The sequence below is a fragment of the Lupinus angustifolius genome, chromosome LG13 (genome assembly GCF_001865875.1).
Source record: "Lupinus angustifolius cultivar Tanjil chromosome LG13, LupAngTanjil_v1.0, whole genome shotgun sequence".
NCBI lineage: Eukaryota > Viridiplantae > Streptophyta > Magnoliopsida > Fabales > Fabaceae > Lupinus > Lupinus angustifolius.
In genome coordinates, this window is record NC_032021.1 from 7,643,871 (window position 1) to 7,658,734 (window position 14,864).

Genomic DNA, 14,864 nt, shown 5'->3' on the forward strand with positions numbered 1-14,864 from the left:
AAAGATTTATATTATCATTTTATCATTTACAAATCATTTTTATTATTTTTTGAAGAGTTAATAATGATTAAATATGAATAACAGATAATACAATGAAAGTGTATAAAATGCTTACACTGTGTGCATACATTTTTTTCCTATTACAATAATATATACAAATCACATAGCCATATAAGTGAAATGCAGCTGAAACAGCCAATCAACAAATCTTAGCTAAACCATTCAACCAGAGGCTACAGTGTAAAATATCTTCTTCAATCATAGATCAAACCCAACTCTGAAGTTAATTAATCATGGAAGGTAGTATATATGCAAAATAATATTGTAGAGGGTTAATATTCAAGATTTAAAAAGTTAAGGAGTTGAGTTGTTCTGACTTACGGTTTTTCTAAACTTGAACTAGAGATGAAAGAAACTCCATACATTTTAGCCTCTATCTACCAAAAAGAAGGGTACCCTACCATACAACAGCCATAATAGAAGATATTTTTTAAGCTACACTCATGAATTCCAAAAAAGCAGCATACACGAGGATAGCTACATGACATGATCATCGTGCTCGTGCTCCTCAATCCATCAAAATTGATTACGAGTTATAAGTTCGGAAAATGCATATTCAATTTCCGGGTAGCATCCAACCTCATTGCATTGCATGATTCTTGTTGAGATTAACATCAGAAAAACCACACAAAAAAAGTAAAGCATACACATGCTTCGGCTTATGTATCAAAACATGCTCACACTACAATGACATTTTTTGCTATGACTTTAAAGATCATTGGCACAACTGATTCTGGCACCAATATGAATTTCTTTTACTCAGTATATACTTAACATTTCCATTACAAATAGATGAAGAAAAACAACATGCAATAATAAAAGAAAATCGAAACATCCCCACTTACTTCTTCTTCCCTGCTTTGCCTTCCTTTCTCCTTACAATTTCATCGGCATATTTGATACCTTTACCTTTGTATGGTTCTGGGGGTCTCCATCTCCTAATAGATGCAGCAAACTGGCCAATATCAGACTTGTCATATCCACTAACTGTGATTCTGGTGTTTTCTTCCACCTTCACACTGAGGCCTTCGGGAATGGTCATCTTAACAGGATGAGAGAAACCAAGATTCAACACTAACTCTTTTCCTTCTACCATAGCACGATATCCAACACCGACAAGTTGTAGTTTCTTTTCAAAACCTTTAGATACTCCAACAACCAGATTGTCTGTCAATGTCCTGTAACATTTATTTGTGAACCACATAGCATTTAAATATATGAACATAAAAACAAATGCATTATAATAGAAACAAATTTCATATTTGTGTGATTCCAAATCAAGATGGACTACTTAGAGCTTTCAAAGGCAAAAGCTATGATTCTACACGTATAAGAAAAGCTTTTAACAACAACAGTTATAATTATGAAAAAAATCATATTTGTGTGAATCCGTATCATGATGCACCACTTAAAGCTTTCAAAGGCAAAAGTTATGATCCTACTCATACAAAAAAGCTTTTAACAACAGAAGGATGTTCCATATCATGATGCACTACTTAAAGCTTTCAAAGGCAAAAGCTATGATTCTACACGTACAAGAAAAACTTGTAACAACAACTATAAACAGAAAAAATTTCATATTTGTGTAAATCCATATCATGATGCACTGCTTAAAGCTTTTGTCCATATTGGAAAAAGACAAATGAATGAAGAGTATCAGCAAGAGTAATAACTAAGTTAATGGTAATAATATAAGTATAAAGAACATACAAGAACGTATCAACTAGGTATACCCCTAACGTTGGTATTTGATAGGGTAATGTACTACGTACTACATACTCACAACAAAGAGAACCACATATCAGGTAACTATGGGTTATATCACTATGCTACATGCCTGTGAAATTCCCTAAATTAACCCCCTTAAAGCCCACCTAGCACCAAATCAGGAGTTTAGGCCTCTATTTATGATTTTCGTCATTTCCAAACAATGAAACAATCTTCAAGTCTTCAATGCTGCACAGCAAACATTTTAAACCCAAAATTGATGAGCAGCCACAGCTATTAGCCATCCACTGTTTTTACACTAACTAGCCTGTCTTTCACATTTGCACGGTAAACTACCATTATTTTTCAAATCTTCATCCATTGTTTCGCACACAGTTCCTGAATAGATCCTTATTTTTTCATCCGAGTCAGTCACACTTGCTTCACAGATTTAATGTTTTTTTATTGAAACAGTTCTCTTTGCTGAAGTGGCCGTTTAGCAACCTGCTATGCCACTATAGGTTATTGAAGGTGACCACTACGTGCCACATCCTCAAATAACTACTTTGGTACAGGGACTTCAAACAAAAACAGAAATGAGATATTCCCAATTAAAAGTTTAAAACAAGAGTTAGTAAAATGAAGTACCTAAAAAGCCCATGCATTTGATTCGCCCTTCGGGTTTCGACTGCCTTTCTAATCCTTAGGATCCCAGATTCCACCCTCTCAACTAGCACCTCCCTAGGATAAGTTAATCCAAGTTCTCCCAGAGGGCCCTTTACTTTTAAATCCTGACCTTCCAAGGTGATTGTCACATTCGATGGCACTAAAACTGGTTGCTTCCCAATTCGTGATTCCTTACACTCTATAGTCTTTCTAGAGAAACCAACAAAAGGAACAGGAACACTTGTAGCTCTGAGTTCATTTCTCTCACCAAAGAAACCAGACTTCAAATTGCTGAAATAGGATAGCAAAGGATTGGTGAGATTCCTCAAACATATGAAGTAAAAAGTAATGAACTTTTCATCAACTAAGAAACTGTATTAATCATGAATAAATTAAGAGAATAGTAAAGAAAACCAAAACCGAGTGTGTCCGAAGTAAATAAAAGGCCAAGTTAAGTAGATTTTCTCATTCAATTCAGAAATCATTTTCCATTTGATATACTTTTGGCCAATAAGAAAAAAAAATAGAATTTTGAGAAAAAGTAAAACTCCAATGCCCTACTAGGACATAATACAAGCCTCGCATCAAGATTTTTGTATATACAAAACCAAACCAATCAAGTAGCCACAAAAGAAGAAGAAAAAGTATCCCAAATCCCCCACCCCTTTTTATTACATGATAAAAGCATGAATAAATTCCCATTTCCCCATGAATTATTTCCTCAATGATTTACTCACTTTTGGAATACTGAGCAAGTGTACTCATTCAACTTAACTTGCAATACAGAAAACAGATTCACAAGCATTATTCTTTAAACACTAATTATGCTCCTATCAAGCATTTCCTCGAACATCTTGAGTGCTACATCAACTTTATTGAAATTCAAGCATAGATTAAAAGATATATACATTATGCATAATGGGTATGTTTAATTTCACTGTAATGTAATACTTCAGAACCAGCATGATTGAAGTGCAATCTAAAATAGGAATGAATGAAGTGAGGAAATTGCATAAGAGAAAGGTGAGTGAAGTTAGGGTCTTTGCCTGAATTGAAAGGAAGAAGTGAGTGAAGAAGCCATTGTGAGTGTGGAAATGACTCACTTCTTTTCCACCAAGGAACAAAAAGCCTTATCCAATGAGCAATGTGTTATCTGTTACTGAGGTAGGGTGTGATTGGTAATTATGCTTTTTCAGTTATTACACAACAAATCTAGAGACATTAATTCACAATGGATTGTATCATTGTGGGCCAAAAAGCCCAACACCAAAACTTAAGTAGTCAATCCAGAATGATTGGAGATTCTTCAACCCCAATATTACCAACTATCCATTAGAATTGGTATTTGTACCAGCAGGTACACAAGTAATAATACCTATAAGAATAGGGGTGTGAGTTCCTATTTTTAGACTCCACATAATTAAGATAGAAGATTTTGAGACCTGCACCTATATAAGTATTAGTTTGATAATGAGTTACACAGCTCCTCGTACTCGAATCCATTGATCCTTCCTAAATATATACGTAGCAACGTAACCGTAATATTATTTTAATTCATAAATCTAATTATTATGTTTTTAAATAGTATTGTTATATTGTTAATTCATATTGTGATATGATGGTTGTTAAATTATTGTTACTAAATAAAAATTTTACCATATTATTGAAGTAATGACTTTGTTTTTTATGGGTTAAATAAGTTGTTCTCAATAGCAACTTAAATTGTGTTTAAATTACATAAATTACTTATAATTATTTTAAATATTTTTTGAATTTCTAGCTACTCGCAGATCCACAAAATATCCAAAAATCTTTGGATGGCAAACCCAACAACTATCCATACGAGTCTTGATCTAAAAATAAAGCAACGAAGTAGGTCCAAGTAATAAACTACAGAATTCATTCAGACCCATATCATACTTCTTCTGAGACCCATATCATACTTATTGTGGCAGCTCTAACCCCACCATTTTCTACTCTTTCTCCCTATGAACGTTTTGATAGAATAAAAAAAGTGTGGGTAAGTCATGGGTATTCATATCCAAACTCATGTAAAATAAAATCACAAAATAATCCAACAAATCAAAACTTGATCTAAATAGTAACTTTTTGTATTGAATTTGTAAATAGTTGAGCATATTAAATTAGATTCCTAATCCCTTTCTAAACAAACCTCACATAATACAATTTGTATATATATATTATATATAAAGCCAAAACTTGAAATAACTACCATCATGATTTTATTTTCCTATTTTGTCCTTAATATTTTTTATTTCTAAAGTAAAATCATCTAATCATATATAATTATAATTAATACATCTCACTTTAAGTTGGATAATATAATAAATACAAAAATTATAACATAAAGTACATTCAATAAAAAACATTCTAATTCTCTAAAATAAAAAATACAAATTTAATATTATAAAATAAGAATTCGACAGACAGGTCGACATGCTAGTAAATATAAAAACAAATGCATTATAATACATCATATCTTACCATTATTTTATACTTTAATAAAAATAATATACCATTTTAAAAAATTCGGACATTTTTAGAAAAATTGATTCCTATATGAATATCAACATTGAGTGATTTTCATGTCTGAATCATGTATTCCCCCCAAAATGAATCTAAATAAAGTCACTGACATCCCAAACATCTGTATTATTTTTTTCTTCTCTTCTCATTTCTCCATTGTATCAAAATAGAGAAGCTGTTTTTCTCTTAACAAACTTAGGACTAAGTGTCATAATACAATTATATATTTTTTCTTAGGGTTGTAAATGAGTCAAGTGGAGTCCAACACTTGAAGTATAAATTTGACCTGTGAAAATTTGAGGTGGGCCAATGTTGTATTATTTATTTAAACGTGTCAAATCAAGCCCAATTATTTAATTTTAATTTTTAAAATATTTAAAACTATTAATTTTTAAAATATTTTTCTCTTAAATTCAAGAGTTGTGTTTTAATTTTGTAACTGTATATATGTGATTTTATTCATTAAATGGAGAAAAAATAAAAGAATAGAAGCACACCGTCCAGTACTCTAAAAGCAGTGGCGGATCTTGACCATAATTTTAGAGGGGGCAGCATTATGATTTATACGTAAATAACATATGAAATCATTAGAATATATATAAATTTTTAATGTAAAAACGAGTTATTCTTTCATGTTTAAATTTCCAAGAAACATGATAAAAATATAACATAACAAATCTATGAAGAAATTCCAAATATTCCAAAGCACAAATAAACTCATTATCTCTTATAAACATTATATGTATTTTAAACTCAGAAAAACTGAGCATAAAGTTAGTTTTTCAATCCTTTCAAATAGAGAATCAACCTAATGTATGCTTGAGATTGATACAAATATTTTTTGAAGAGAAAAATATATAAAGATAGAAATAAAAAAATTAAGAATATCATACATAGCAATGGAATAACCCAACTAAAATTAATTAATAAAAAAAAAAGTTCACCAGCAAAGAATAACAACGTCCATGAATAAAATTTGATGCAAGAAACAAACACTGATTTATAAAGAGCAAATATAACATTTTTAAGGTGAAAAATAAATGGGTTTGAGTTGGAGAGTTATCCAAAGTGATATTAGGGGAGGAGAATATGTCATGTGATACTAAAGAGATTGAAACTTCATAAAAGGTGAGAGTTTTGAAGAGAATATTGAATTTTTTTCTTGTCCAATAAGTCATGTAGAAGTATTATTCTCCGAGGGAATAATATATGCACTAACAATGTATGAATTTTATACTTTTTTACTTCATCACCTACCATTCATATTCAATCTTTATTAACTCTTTTAAAAAATTAATCTAAATGAATGATGGATGATGTAGTGAATGTGTATAAATTTTTACATTAATAATACAAAAATATAATACTTTTATCCTTAAGTTTTGTTATTAAATTTTTTAGAATATACCAAAAACAATATCTCTATAATATTTTTTTGAAATATTTGAGAGGGAGCAACTGCCCTACATGTCCTAGAGAAGATCCACCCCTGTCCAACAGTGTTCTGATGTCTCAACACAGTGTCACTTAGTGGAGATAATTGAACCCCTTTGTATTACATTTAAATATGTCGTCTACAAATTGCAACTGTACTAATGTACTACTGCCATATTCTCATCAAACTCTTCCGTGGTAACTCTGTGTAAAATAAACAATGATACATTTATTTTTAATTAGTTAAAATATATCAAGATTTTAAGTATTCAGATATCCATTAGCTAAATGATTAAAATGTAGTTGGTCTAATATTGTAAAGTCCTACTATATTGTTAAGATGAACAAGAAGTTAAAAATTCGATTCATGTGAGCGTCATTTGTTGGAAAGAGCTACCACATATCGTAAAATGAATTAGTTTCTTACATGAGAGCATTTCAATAAATAAATAAAAAAAGACGACATATCATTACATATTTACTTTATATACAATAATTTTCCTACTCACTACTTTACACACAATATTTTAACTTTAGAGATACCTTCCATTCATATACTGTTGTATGTAGGGTAATGGAGAGGCTTCCAAAATCCATAGTTTCCATTCATATACTTTTTGAAGAAAGAGGTTGTTGGTTTATAAAAGGAGCAGCAGAAAATTGGTCCTTTTCAATATTGTAACTTGAACCACCAAATGCAATTTCAAGTATGAACCACTGAATTTGAATTCGCCATTATTATTCAACAACTTGCCCCTCTATCGTCCTTGCATGACTTATGGTTCAAGTATGTGGGTGTTGACCAAAATTGATGGACTCAGTTTTGTTGAAAAGATATGAATCACTTCGGATGGTAGCTGACACAAACATGCCTTATTAAATCTCTCATGCTTAATCAACAAGTTGGTGTACTTGTGTAAGGTCTGCTAGATCATCAGGATGACCAAAATGTTAAGAGTTGAGTTCCTAGGAGTGACACTTGTTGAGAGGAGCAGTCACACACTCCGAAAAGAATTAATTCCTTACCCAAAAAGATGAAAGGATACCATTGATAGTACTAAAAAAATCTATCACGCTTAAAAGCTCTTAAAATTAGTTGATCAATTTAGAATATGTTGATCACAAATACTCTTAAAGATTTTGTCACATAAGTATTTCAATATCTACTTTTAAGACTTTACTTCACTTTTATATAATCAATATAATATTAGGGAAGGGACCCATTTATTTAAGGAGTAAGTTAAAAAATCTAATCTACATTTTAACTATCTATTATAGAAAAATTTAATGATTTAGATCTACTCACTAATTCAAATTATTAGATTTCCCTAGAATAAATGATTAAGATGTAAAATATTTTTTTTTAACTAACTCCTAGTATAATTGGAACCTCTCTAATAATATTAAATTAAAATTGTAAATAAAATGTTGTGAGTGTAAGTTAATGATTCACAAGGGGATGGGAAACTATTTATGGTAAGACTCACTAGAGTTTTAAGTAAGAGATATGATAAAAAAGGAATCAATAAAACTCTAAGGTTCTAAACTAAAAGCTCTTACGACTAATGATATGAATGTTATGTGTATAATGATATAGAGAGACTTATAATTCTCTCACTTATAACACATCAGTTACTCCATCTGATTTATCAAATCAGGCTTATAATTAGGGCTTTTGAAAAGTTGCCCTTAATCAAACAATGTTATTATTCGGGATAAAAAATGAGCCGAATTGGTTTTAACTTAACATGATAACATTTGGATGATGTCAATTTATGTTCAAATTATTTTTTCAACTCAAAATCAACTCAATTCAAGTTTGTAATTTTTAGATCCAGATAACAAACTCAAATTTTCATGACTTGTCTATTCAAAAAATGATCATTAATATATATAGATAGAAATGGCTTAAATCAATTTTTATGGAATTTTTAACATAAATATAAAAATATATAATATTTTATTCATATATTAATATTAAAAGTATATATAGATACTAATTATATATATAATCGAATAAGATTATGAATCTAACGAATTGAATTATACTTGACTCGGGCTTTGTTGTCCAATCCATTCATAAATCAATTTCGTCTAATTAATTAACAAGTCTAGTCTTGAGCAATCATGAAGTGATCAAACTACTCAACTTATTTCCCGCTCTAATTGTTATTAAATTATTTTTTAAATAAACTCATTAAATAACTTACAATACACATGATGATATTATCAACCAAACACACATGATGCCTCTTTGGCTAGTGAAGGGGGAATAACTAATTTATCTTATCACTCTAGTAAAATCATAGGTTGTTTCGGATGTGTTTAAGTCCTAGTGGACATCATAATTAATCATCTCTCCTTTTCAAAATTGTTTTGGCAACAAGAAAACAAAGTTTGGTGATAGCATATGCTAGTTATTGGAACATACAATATTGGAAGAATACACATGTAAGCCAATTGTATATATGCTGCTAAGTGACAATGCTTTTCTTAATGTTAATTTTATACACAAGACTCTTTGTCTTCATAAGATGATACCTAATATTAATTTAAATTCAATATTTTCTGCACAGCATTCATCACCAAGTTGAGTTTGCATTTTTTTTTTATAAATTTAGAACATAATGTGGACTTCTGGCCTAGGCCTCGTACAAAATAAAAAAAAAATTAAGTCAGTCAAACTTTTCTGCTACAAAATAAGAAAAAACACAACTATTAACTAACGTTATGAAATTTGACTTTGCTGTTGGACCAATTTGTAGTAACATATTGAAGAATTTTTTTAGCAATTAACAAGAGACATACCAAGTGACAATAGTGATTTAGCTTGATCTTTAAGAAATATTTTTTTAACTCTTCACATTAAAACATTACATGTGGATCAGCTGGTGTGACCAAATTTCGTTTTCCTAAGTTGAAAAAAAGATAATAAGAAAACGAATAGAAATATCAAATGGGGCATAACATGCAATCACTGTGTCAACTATTTGTCCTATGTGTTGTTGAATTAAATTTAAAGGGTCTGTTGGGTTTATTCAAGTGTGAAGTCTCACATTGGATATGATGGAGGAGTGAAAAAGTTTATAAGTAGGAAAGACCCATGTAACTAATGCCTTAAGGTTTTGGTTTAAGATGTGGTGTCTCACTTGTGACTCTTCACTCCTCCCATACTCATGTAACAATGGAACTCCATAGTGGTTTGAGGCTCCCCGGTTGCAGTCTGGTCCAACAGTAACATATGGAGACTATTCTCTTTGTTTCCTTCATTACAACCATAGCACCTTTAGATATTCTTATAGCTCCACCTTCACCTTTGTAGCTATAACCTTTTGAATCTAGGGTTCCCAAGGGAATCAGATTTTTTTCAATTCTGGAACATGTCTTACATCTGTCAACGTCCTTACGATTCCGTCGAACAGCTTGATTCTAATTGTGTCGATGCCAATGACCTTGTAGGGAGCATTATTTCCCAAAAGGACCTTGCCCCCATCTAAGGGTTGGTAAGTGAAAAATCAATCCTTAATGGGACACATGTGATATGAGCATCCAAAATCAAATATTTATTCATCTTTTGAGTCGTGTTCTAAGACTATTAGTGCATCTGCACTATCATAGCCATTTGCTACAGCTGCATCTTCATATTCATAAATCTTTTCCTCGCCTATGCGCTATGAGTAATTCTTTCTTATATGCCCCTTCTTGTGACAGTGAAAGAATTTATACTTTCTAGGTTTTGCTTTAGACTTTGACCTAGATTTTCCTTTTTCACCAAATTGATTTCACTTCTCTGTTCTTCCTCTAGCAAAAAGACTATCACCAGAGCCTTCAGATCTCGAATCTGATACTCTTTTCTTCAATTCTTTCGAGTGCAACGCCGCCTTTACTTCGTCCAAGGTCAGATCTTCTCGACCATACATCATGGTGTCAATGAAGTGCTCATAAGAACTTGGAAGGGAACATAGTAGGGAACATAGTAGAAGAATTGTTTGGTTTTCATCTTCAATTTTAACATCAATATTTTGTAGACCAAGAATAATTTTGTTAAATTCATCCAGATGATCTTTTATGGGCTTTCCTTCCTACATTTGAAGAGTATGTGTTCTTTTCTTCAAATACAGTCTGTTGGTGAGTGACTTCGTCATGTACAGACTTTCTAGCTTCAACCAAGCACAACAAAATTGCACTATGTGCTTTTTCCAAGTTTTCATTCTTCTCGTCCTCGGTCAGACTCTCTAGTAACTTGTTTCTACCTTCCAAGGCTTTGCCCAAGCTTTGATGAACTAGTAGAGCTTTCATCCTCAATCGCTAGAGGTTGAAATCATTTTCTCCATTAAATTTCTCCAAATCAAATTTAGCACTCGCCCATGATAACCGTATACCGGAACAATATCGTAGTCCGTGAACATACATCAGGAAAGTTCCTAGGAAAGAGAGGTGGGTCTTAACAGAGACGCTTAAATATCAGGTCTTTCCTAAGACAGAACTTTCCTAGACATGCACTTTCACACTATTATACCTTTCCAGTAACAAGAATAATTCTTTTATGGTGTGTAAGATCAGACAATGCTGCGAACACAGAGCATACTAAGAATTTTATTTTAGATCGTATGGCTTAGCATGCAAGAGCTCTGATACCAGTTTGTTGAAGCGGAAGACCCATGGAGAAAATATAATAGAGAAAGTGACACCGAGAATTTAATGTGGTTCGACAATTTGCCTACGTCCACAACTGAAGAGCAATAAGGATTATTCCACTATGATAAAAGAGAACTACAAGTGTTTCACTCTCTTCCCAAAACCCAAGTACACTCACTTATGACTCTTCACTCTTCGTGGAACTAATGCCTTAAGGTTTTGGTTCAAGATGTGGTGTCTCACTCGTAGCTCTCCACTCTTCCCATACCCATGTAACAATGGAACTCCCCAGTGGTTGGAGGATCCCCGGTCGTAGCCTCTCCCAACAAGTGGTATTAGAGCTAATGGTTCGATGGCTCAACGGAGTATTGAAGCGACAAGTGGTCGGTAGATCCATGTAGGATCCTTGTGTCGAAAGTCTTCCTGACGAGAGGTCAAGGCGACATGTTCCGTTGATAAAAGGATAAGCCAACAGCGAGGCAAGTAGATAGAAAGCTGAGCTCTGGTGTATCCAATACTCGGATGAGAATTCACACTTGAGGGGGAGATGTTGGGTATCCAAGTGTGAATGAAAAAGTCTCACATTGAGCAAAAATGGATGAGTTAAAGAGCATATACATGGATAGACCCATAGACCTAATGCCTTAAGGTTTTGGGTCAAAAAGTAGTATTAAGCCCACCTATATGTTTCTTTCACTTAGCCCATAGAGGAATGTTGTAACTCATGGATGAAGACCTCCCAACAAGTGGTATCAGAGTCGATGGTTCGGCTGGGACATGGTAGACTTAAGGGGGAGCGGACCGGAAAGTGTGTGGTACTCACACTTGAGGGGGAGATTGTTGGGTTTATTCAAGTGTGAAGTCCCATATTGGATGTGCGTGGAGGAGTGAAAGAGTTTATAAGTAGGAAAGGCCCATGAAACTAATACCTTAAGGTTTTGGTTCAAGACGTGGTGTCTCACTTGTGGCTCTCGACTCTTCCCATACTCATGTAACAATGGAGCTCCTTGGTGGTTGGAGGCTCCCCGATTGCAATTTAGTCCAACAATTATAAGGAAACACAATCAAGGGTGTTGCCGATGTCTCCTCTTTTGATGTCACCAAACTATGACACCTAAGAATGGGTCATGTTAGTGAAAGAGGTCTAGCCGAGTTGGCCAAACAAGGGTTACTATGCGATCAACAAGTCAAGAATGTAGACTTTTGTGAACATTGTGTTTTCAGAAAGCAATGTAGGATAAAATTCAATGTTGTAGTTCATCGAACAAGAGACACATTAGATTATGTACATTCTGACTTGTGGGGTCCTTCCCAAGTACCTTATCATGGTGGTAGTAGATACATGTTAACATTCATTGATGACTATTCAAGGAAGGTGTGAATTTTTATTTTGAAACACAAAAGTGAAGCATTTGTCAAGTTCAAACAGTGGAAAACCTTGATCGAAAAGTAAACCATGAGAAAGATCAAGAGACTGAGAACTGACAATGGTCCAGAATTCTATCTATTGGCAGACATTATACCGTGGGACACACTCCACAACAAAATGGACTTGCAATACGAATGAGTAGAACCTTACTTGAAAGAACAAGATGTATGTTGTCAAATGCTGGATTGCCAAAAGAATTTTGGGCGGAAGCTATCAGTACAACTTGTTACTTGATCAACAGATGTCCATCAACGACCATTGGTTTCAAAACTCCAGAAGAGATGTGGCCGGGTATTCCGGAAAATTATAAAAATTTGAGGATATTTGGGTGTCCTGCATATGCTCATAACAAAGAATGAAAACTTGATGCAAGAGCATTGAAATGCATTTTTCTTGGATATCCTGATGCTGTGAAAGGATATAAGTTATGGTGGCCAAAGAAAAGAAAGTGCATTATTAGGAGAGATGTTAATTTTAATGAAGCTGAAATGCTAAAGCCTCATACAAAGTCATCAAGTGAAAATGAAGATCCTCATATCTTGGAGAAAGTGGAGTTTAAGGTGGAGCCAACAAAAGAAAAAAAACTTGATCGAGAAGAAGAAGTCTATAATGCATGTGCTGATACTCATATCTCCCAATTGCAACATAATCAGTTAGCTAGGGAAAGGCAAATGAGACATATAAAACCTCCAGAAAAGTATGGTTATGCTGATATGGTGTGATACACTCTAAATGTTGCTGATGATATCAGTAATTGTGAACCACAGTCATATGAAGAAGTTATCAACACCAAATACTTAGTGTAACATCGTGTTTTTCAGAGCACTTTTAATTAGGTAATTAGTATTAATGGATTAATCATTAATGTTTTAGGAGGTGTTAAGATTAAAAAAATTGTTGTATTTATTTTAGTTGACTTACTTTAAAGTGGTAAGAATAACTAAAAGATGTTTAGTGTAAAGTATTAAATTAAGAATCATTCTTTTTCATGACTATGAAAATAACACTTACTAACCCTTGAAGTATTTCCTAAAAAATTAGGAGGTGTTAAGAAGTTCATGAAAATTTGTTTTAGTAGTATACTTGAAATAATGAGATTTACCTAAAAGTCTTAACTTTATAAACTTAAAGTGTTCTGAAGTCTTAGATGGAAAAATGATTTAAAAATGTTGAATCTTAGTTAAGTGAACTTACTTTAAAATGGTAAGATTTACTTAAAAAATGATAAGTCTAGCTTAATGATCTTATTTTAAAATGTTAGTTTTAGTAAAAATGTTTTACTTATAAAAAATAAGATTTATGAACTATCGGAAAATGTAATAAAGTGGAAATACATGTCTAGAAAGGTTCTGTCTGAGGAAAAACTTGGTATTTAAGGGTGTCTTTACGACCCACCTCTCTTTCTTGGGAACTAGCCTGGTGTATATCCACGGATTACAACATAATTCTGGTATAAGTTTTATTGAAAATCTTATTTTTAAAAAGTGTTATTTGATTGTAAGACTTTCAATGACAAATGATGATTCAAGGATATTCAACCTTGAATCGGATGGAAGAAAGCAATTAAATTCATTTTAAAATCGGAAGTTTTATCTTCGCGTAAAAAGTTATTTGGTAAGTATAATAATTATCGTCACTTAACTAATTAACGTTATTTTGGCGTAATGAAGTGTTCGAGAGGATATCAGATCAAGTAAGCTCACCTGCAAATAGAGAACCTAGTGACCCGACACACTCAGGTGAGGGAGAAAACATCGTGACACAGTGGTGTCCGAATATGCATCAGGACTTCCAAACTCCCTCACAAGTTTGGAGTTGCCTTGGGTATTAAGAAAGCTTGTACTTAATCAATTGGGTACTTAATCAATTGCACGTTTGTTTGGATTAAGTACAACAATATTTCTTATACCGATTTATGTTATATTTATATATGCAAATACCATGTTTACTCTTGAATTATGATTATTATGGGATTGATATGTATGTGATATTTGTTAAATTCAAGGTTTAAAAACATGTGATATAAATGAGAAATATTTTGCTTGAGAAAAGTAATTAAAATGATATTCATGTTCTTCTCGCTTGAGCGAGAAATGTCTAGAGAAAACGAGTGTTTTAGCTCAGGGCAAGACAACTCTCTCGTGAGTTAAAATAGGCACCAAGAGAACTGATTGTTTTCTCGCTTAAGCGAGTAGCTCTTGCTTAAGTCACAAATTCCTCAAAAATGGACGTGTCATCGCTTGAGCGAGACAGCTCTCGCTTAAGCAAGAGGGCTCCATACAGAAATGACTTCTATTTAAGTCGTCTGAACATTAACTCTCATATATACGAGAGCCTAATGGTATGTTTTCCATCAAGAAGTTGTAAAGGTAAATAACTATAA

At 32.7% G+C, this 14,864-nt stretch overlaps 1 protein-coding gene across 1 annotated transcript; it reads right to left on the bottom strand.

Moving 5' to 3' along the window:
- Positions 705-3,606, bottom strand: LOC109325789 (50S ribosomal protein L6, chloroplastic-like). Its single transcript, XM_019558352.1, has 3 exons — positions 3,480-3,606; positions 2,416-2,724; positions 705-1,238 (listed from the first exon to the last, which is right to left on the bottom strand). Exons 1-3 carry the CDS (start codon positions 3,512-3,514, stop codon positions 902-904), a joined length of 681 nt encoding a protein of 226 aa, XP_019413897.1. The 5' UTR covers positions 3,515-3,606; the 3' UTR covers positions 705-901.

Excerpts from the sequence above, each read along its gene's own strand:
- LOC109325789 (XM_019558352.1), bottom strand. The coding sequence starts at position 3,514 with ATGGCTTCTTCACTCACTTCTTCCTTTCAATTCAG. Across the intron at positions 2,725-3,479 it reads ACTTCTTCCTTTCAATTCAG|CAATTTGAAGTCTGGTTTCT; the intron begins GCAAAGACCCTA and ends ATCCTATTTCAG. Across the intron at positions 1,239-2,415 it reads CAAATGCATGGGCTTTTTAG|GACATTGACAGACAATCTGG; the intron begins GTACTTCATTTT and ends TAAATGTTACAG.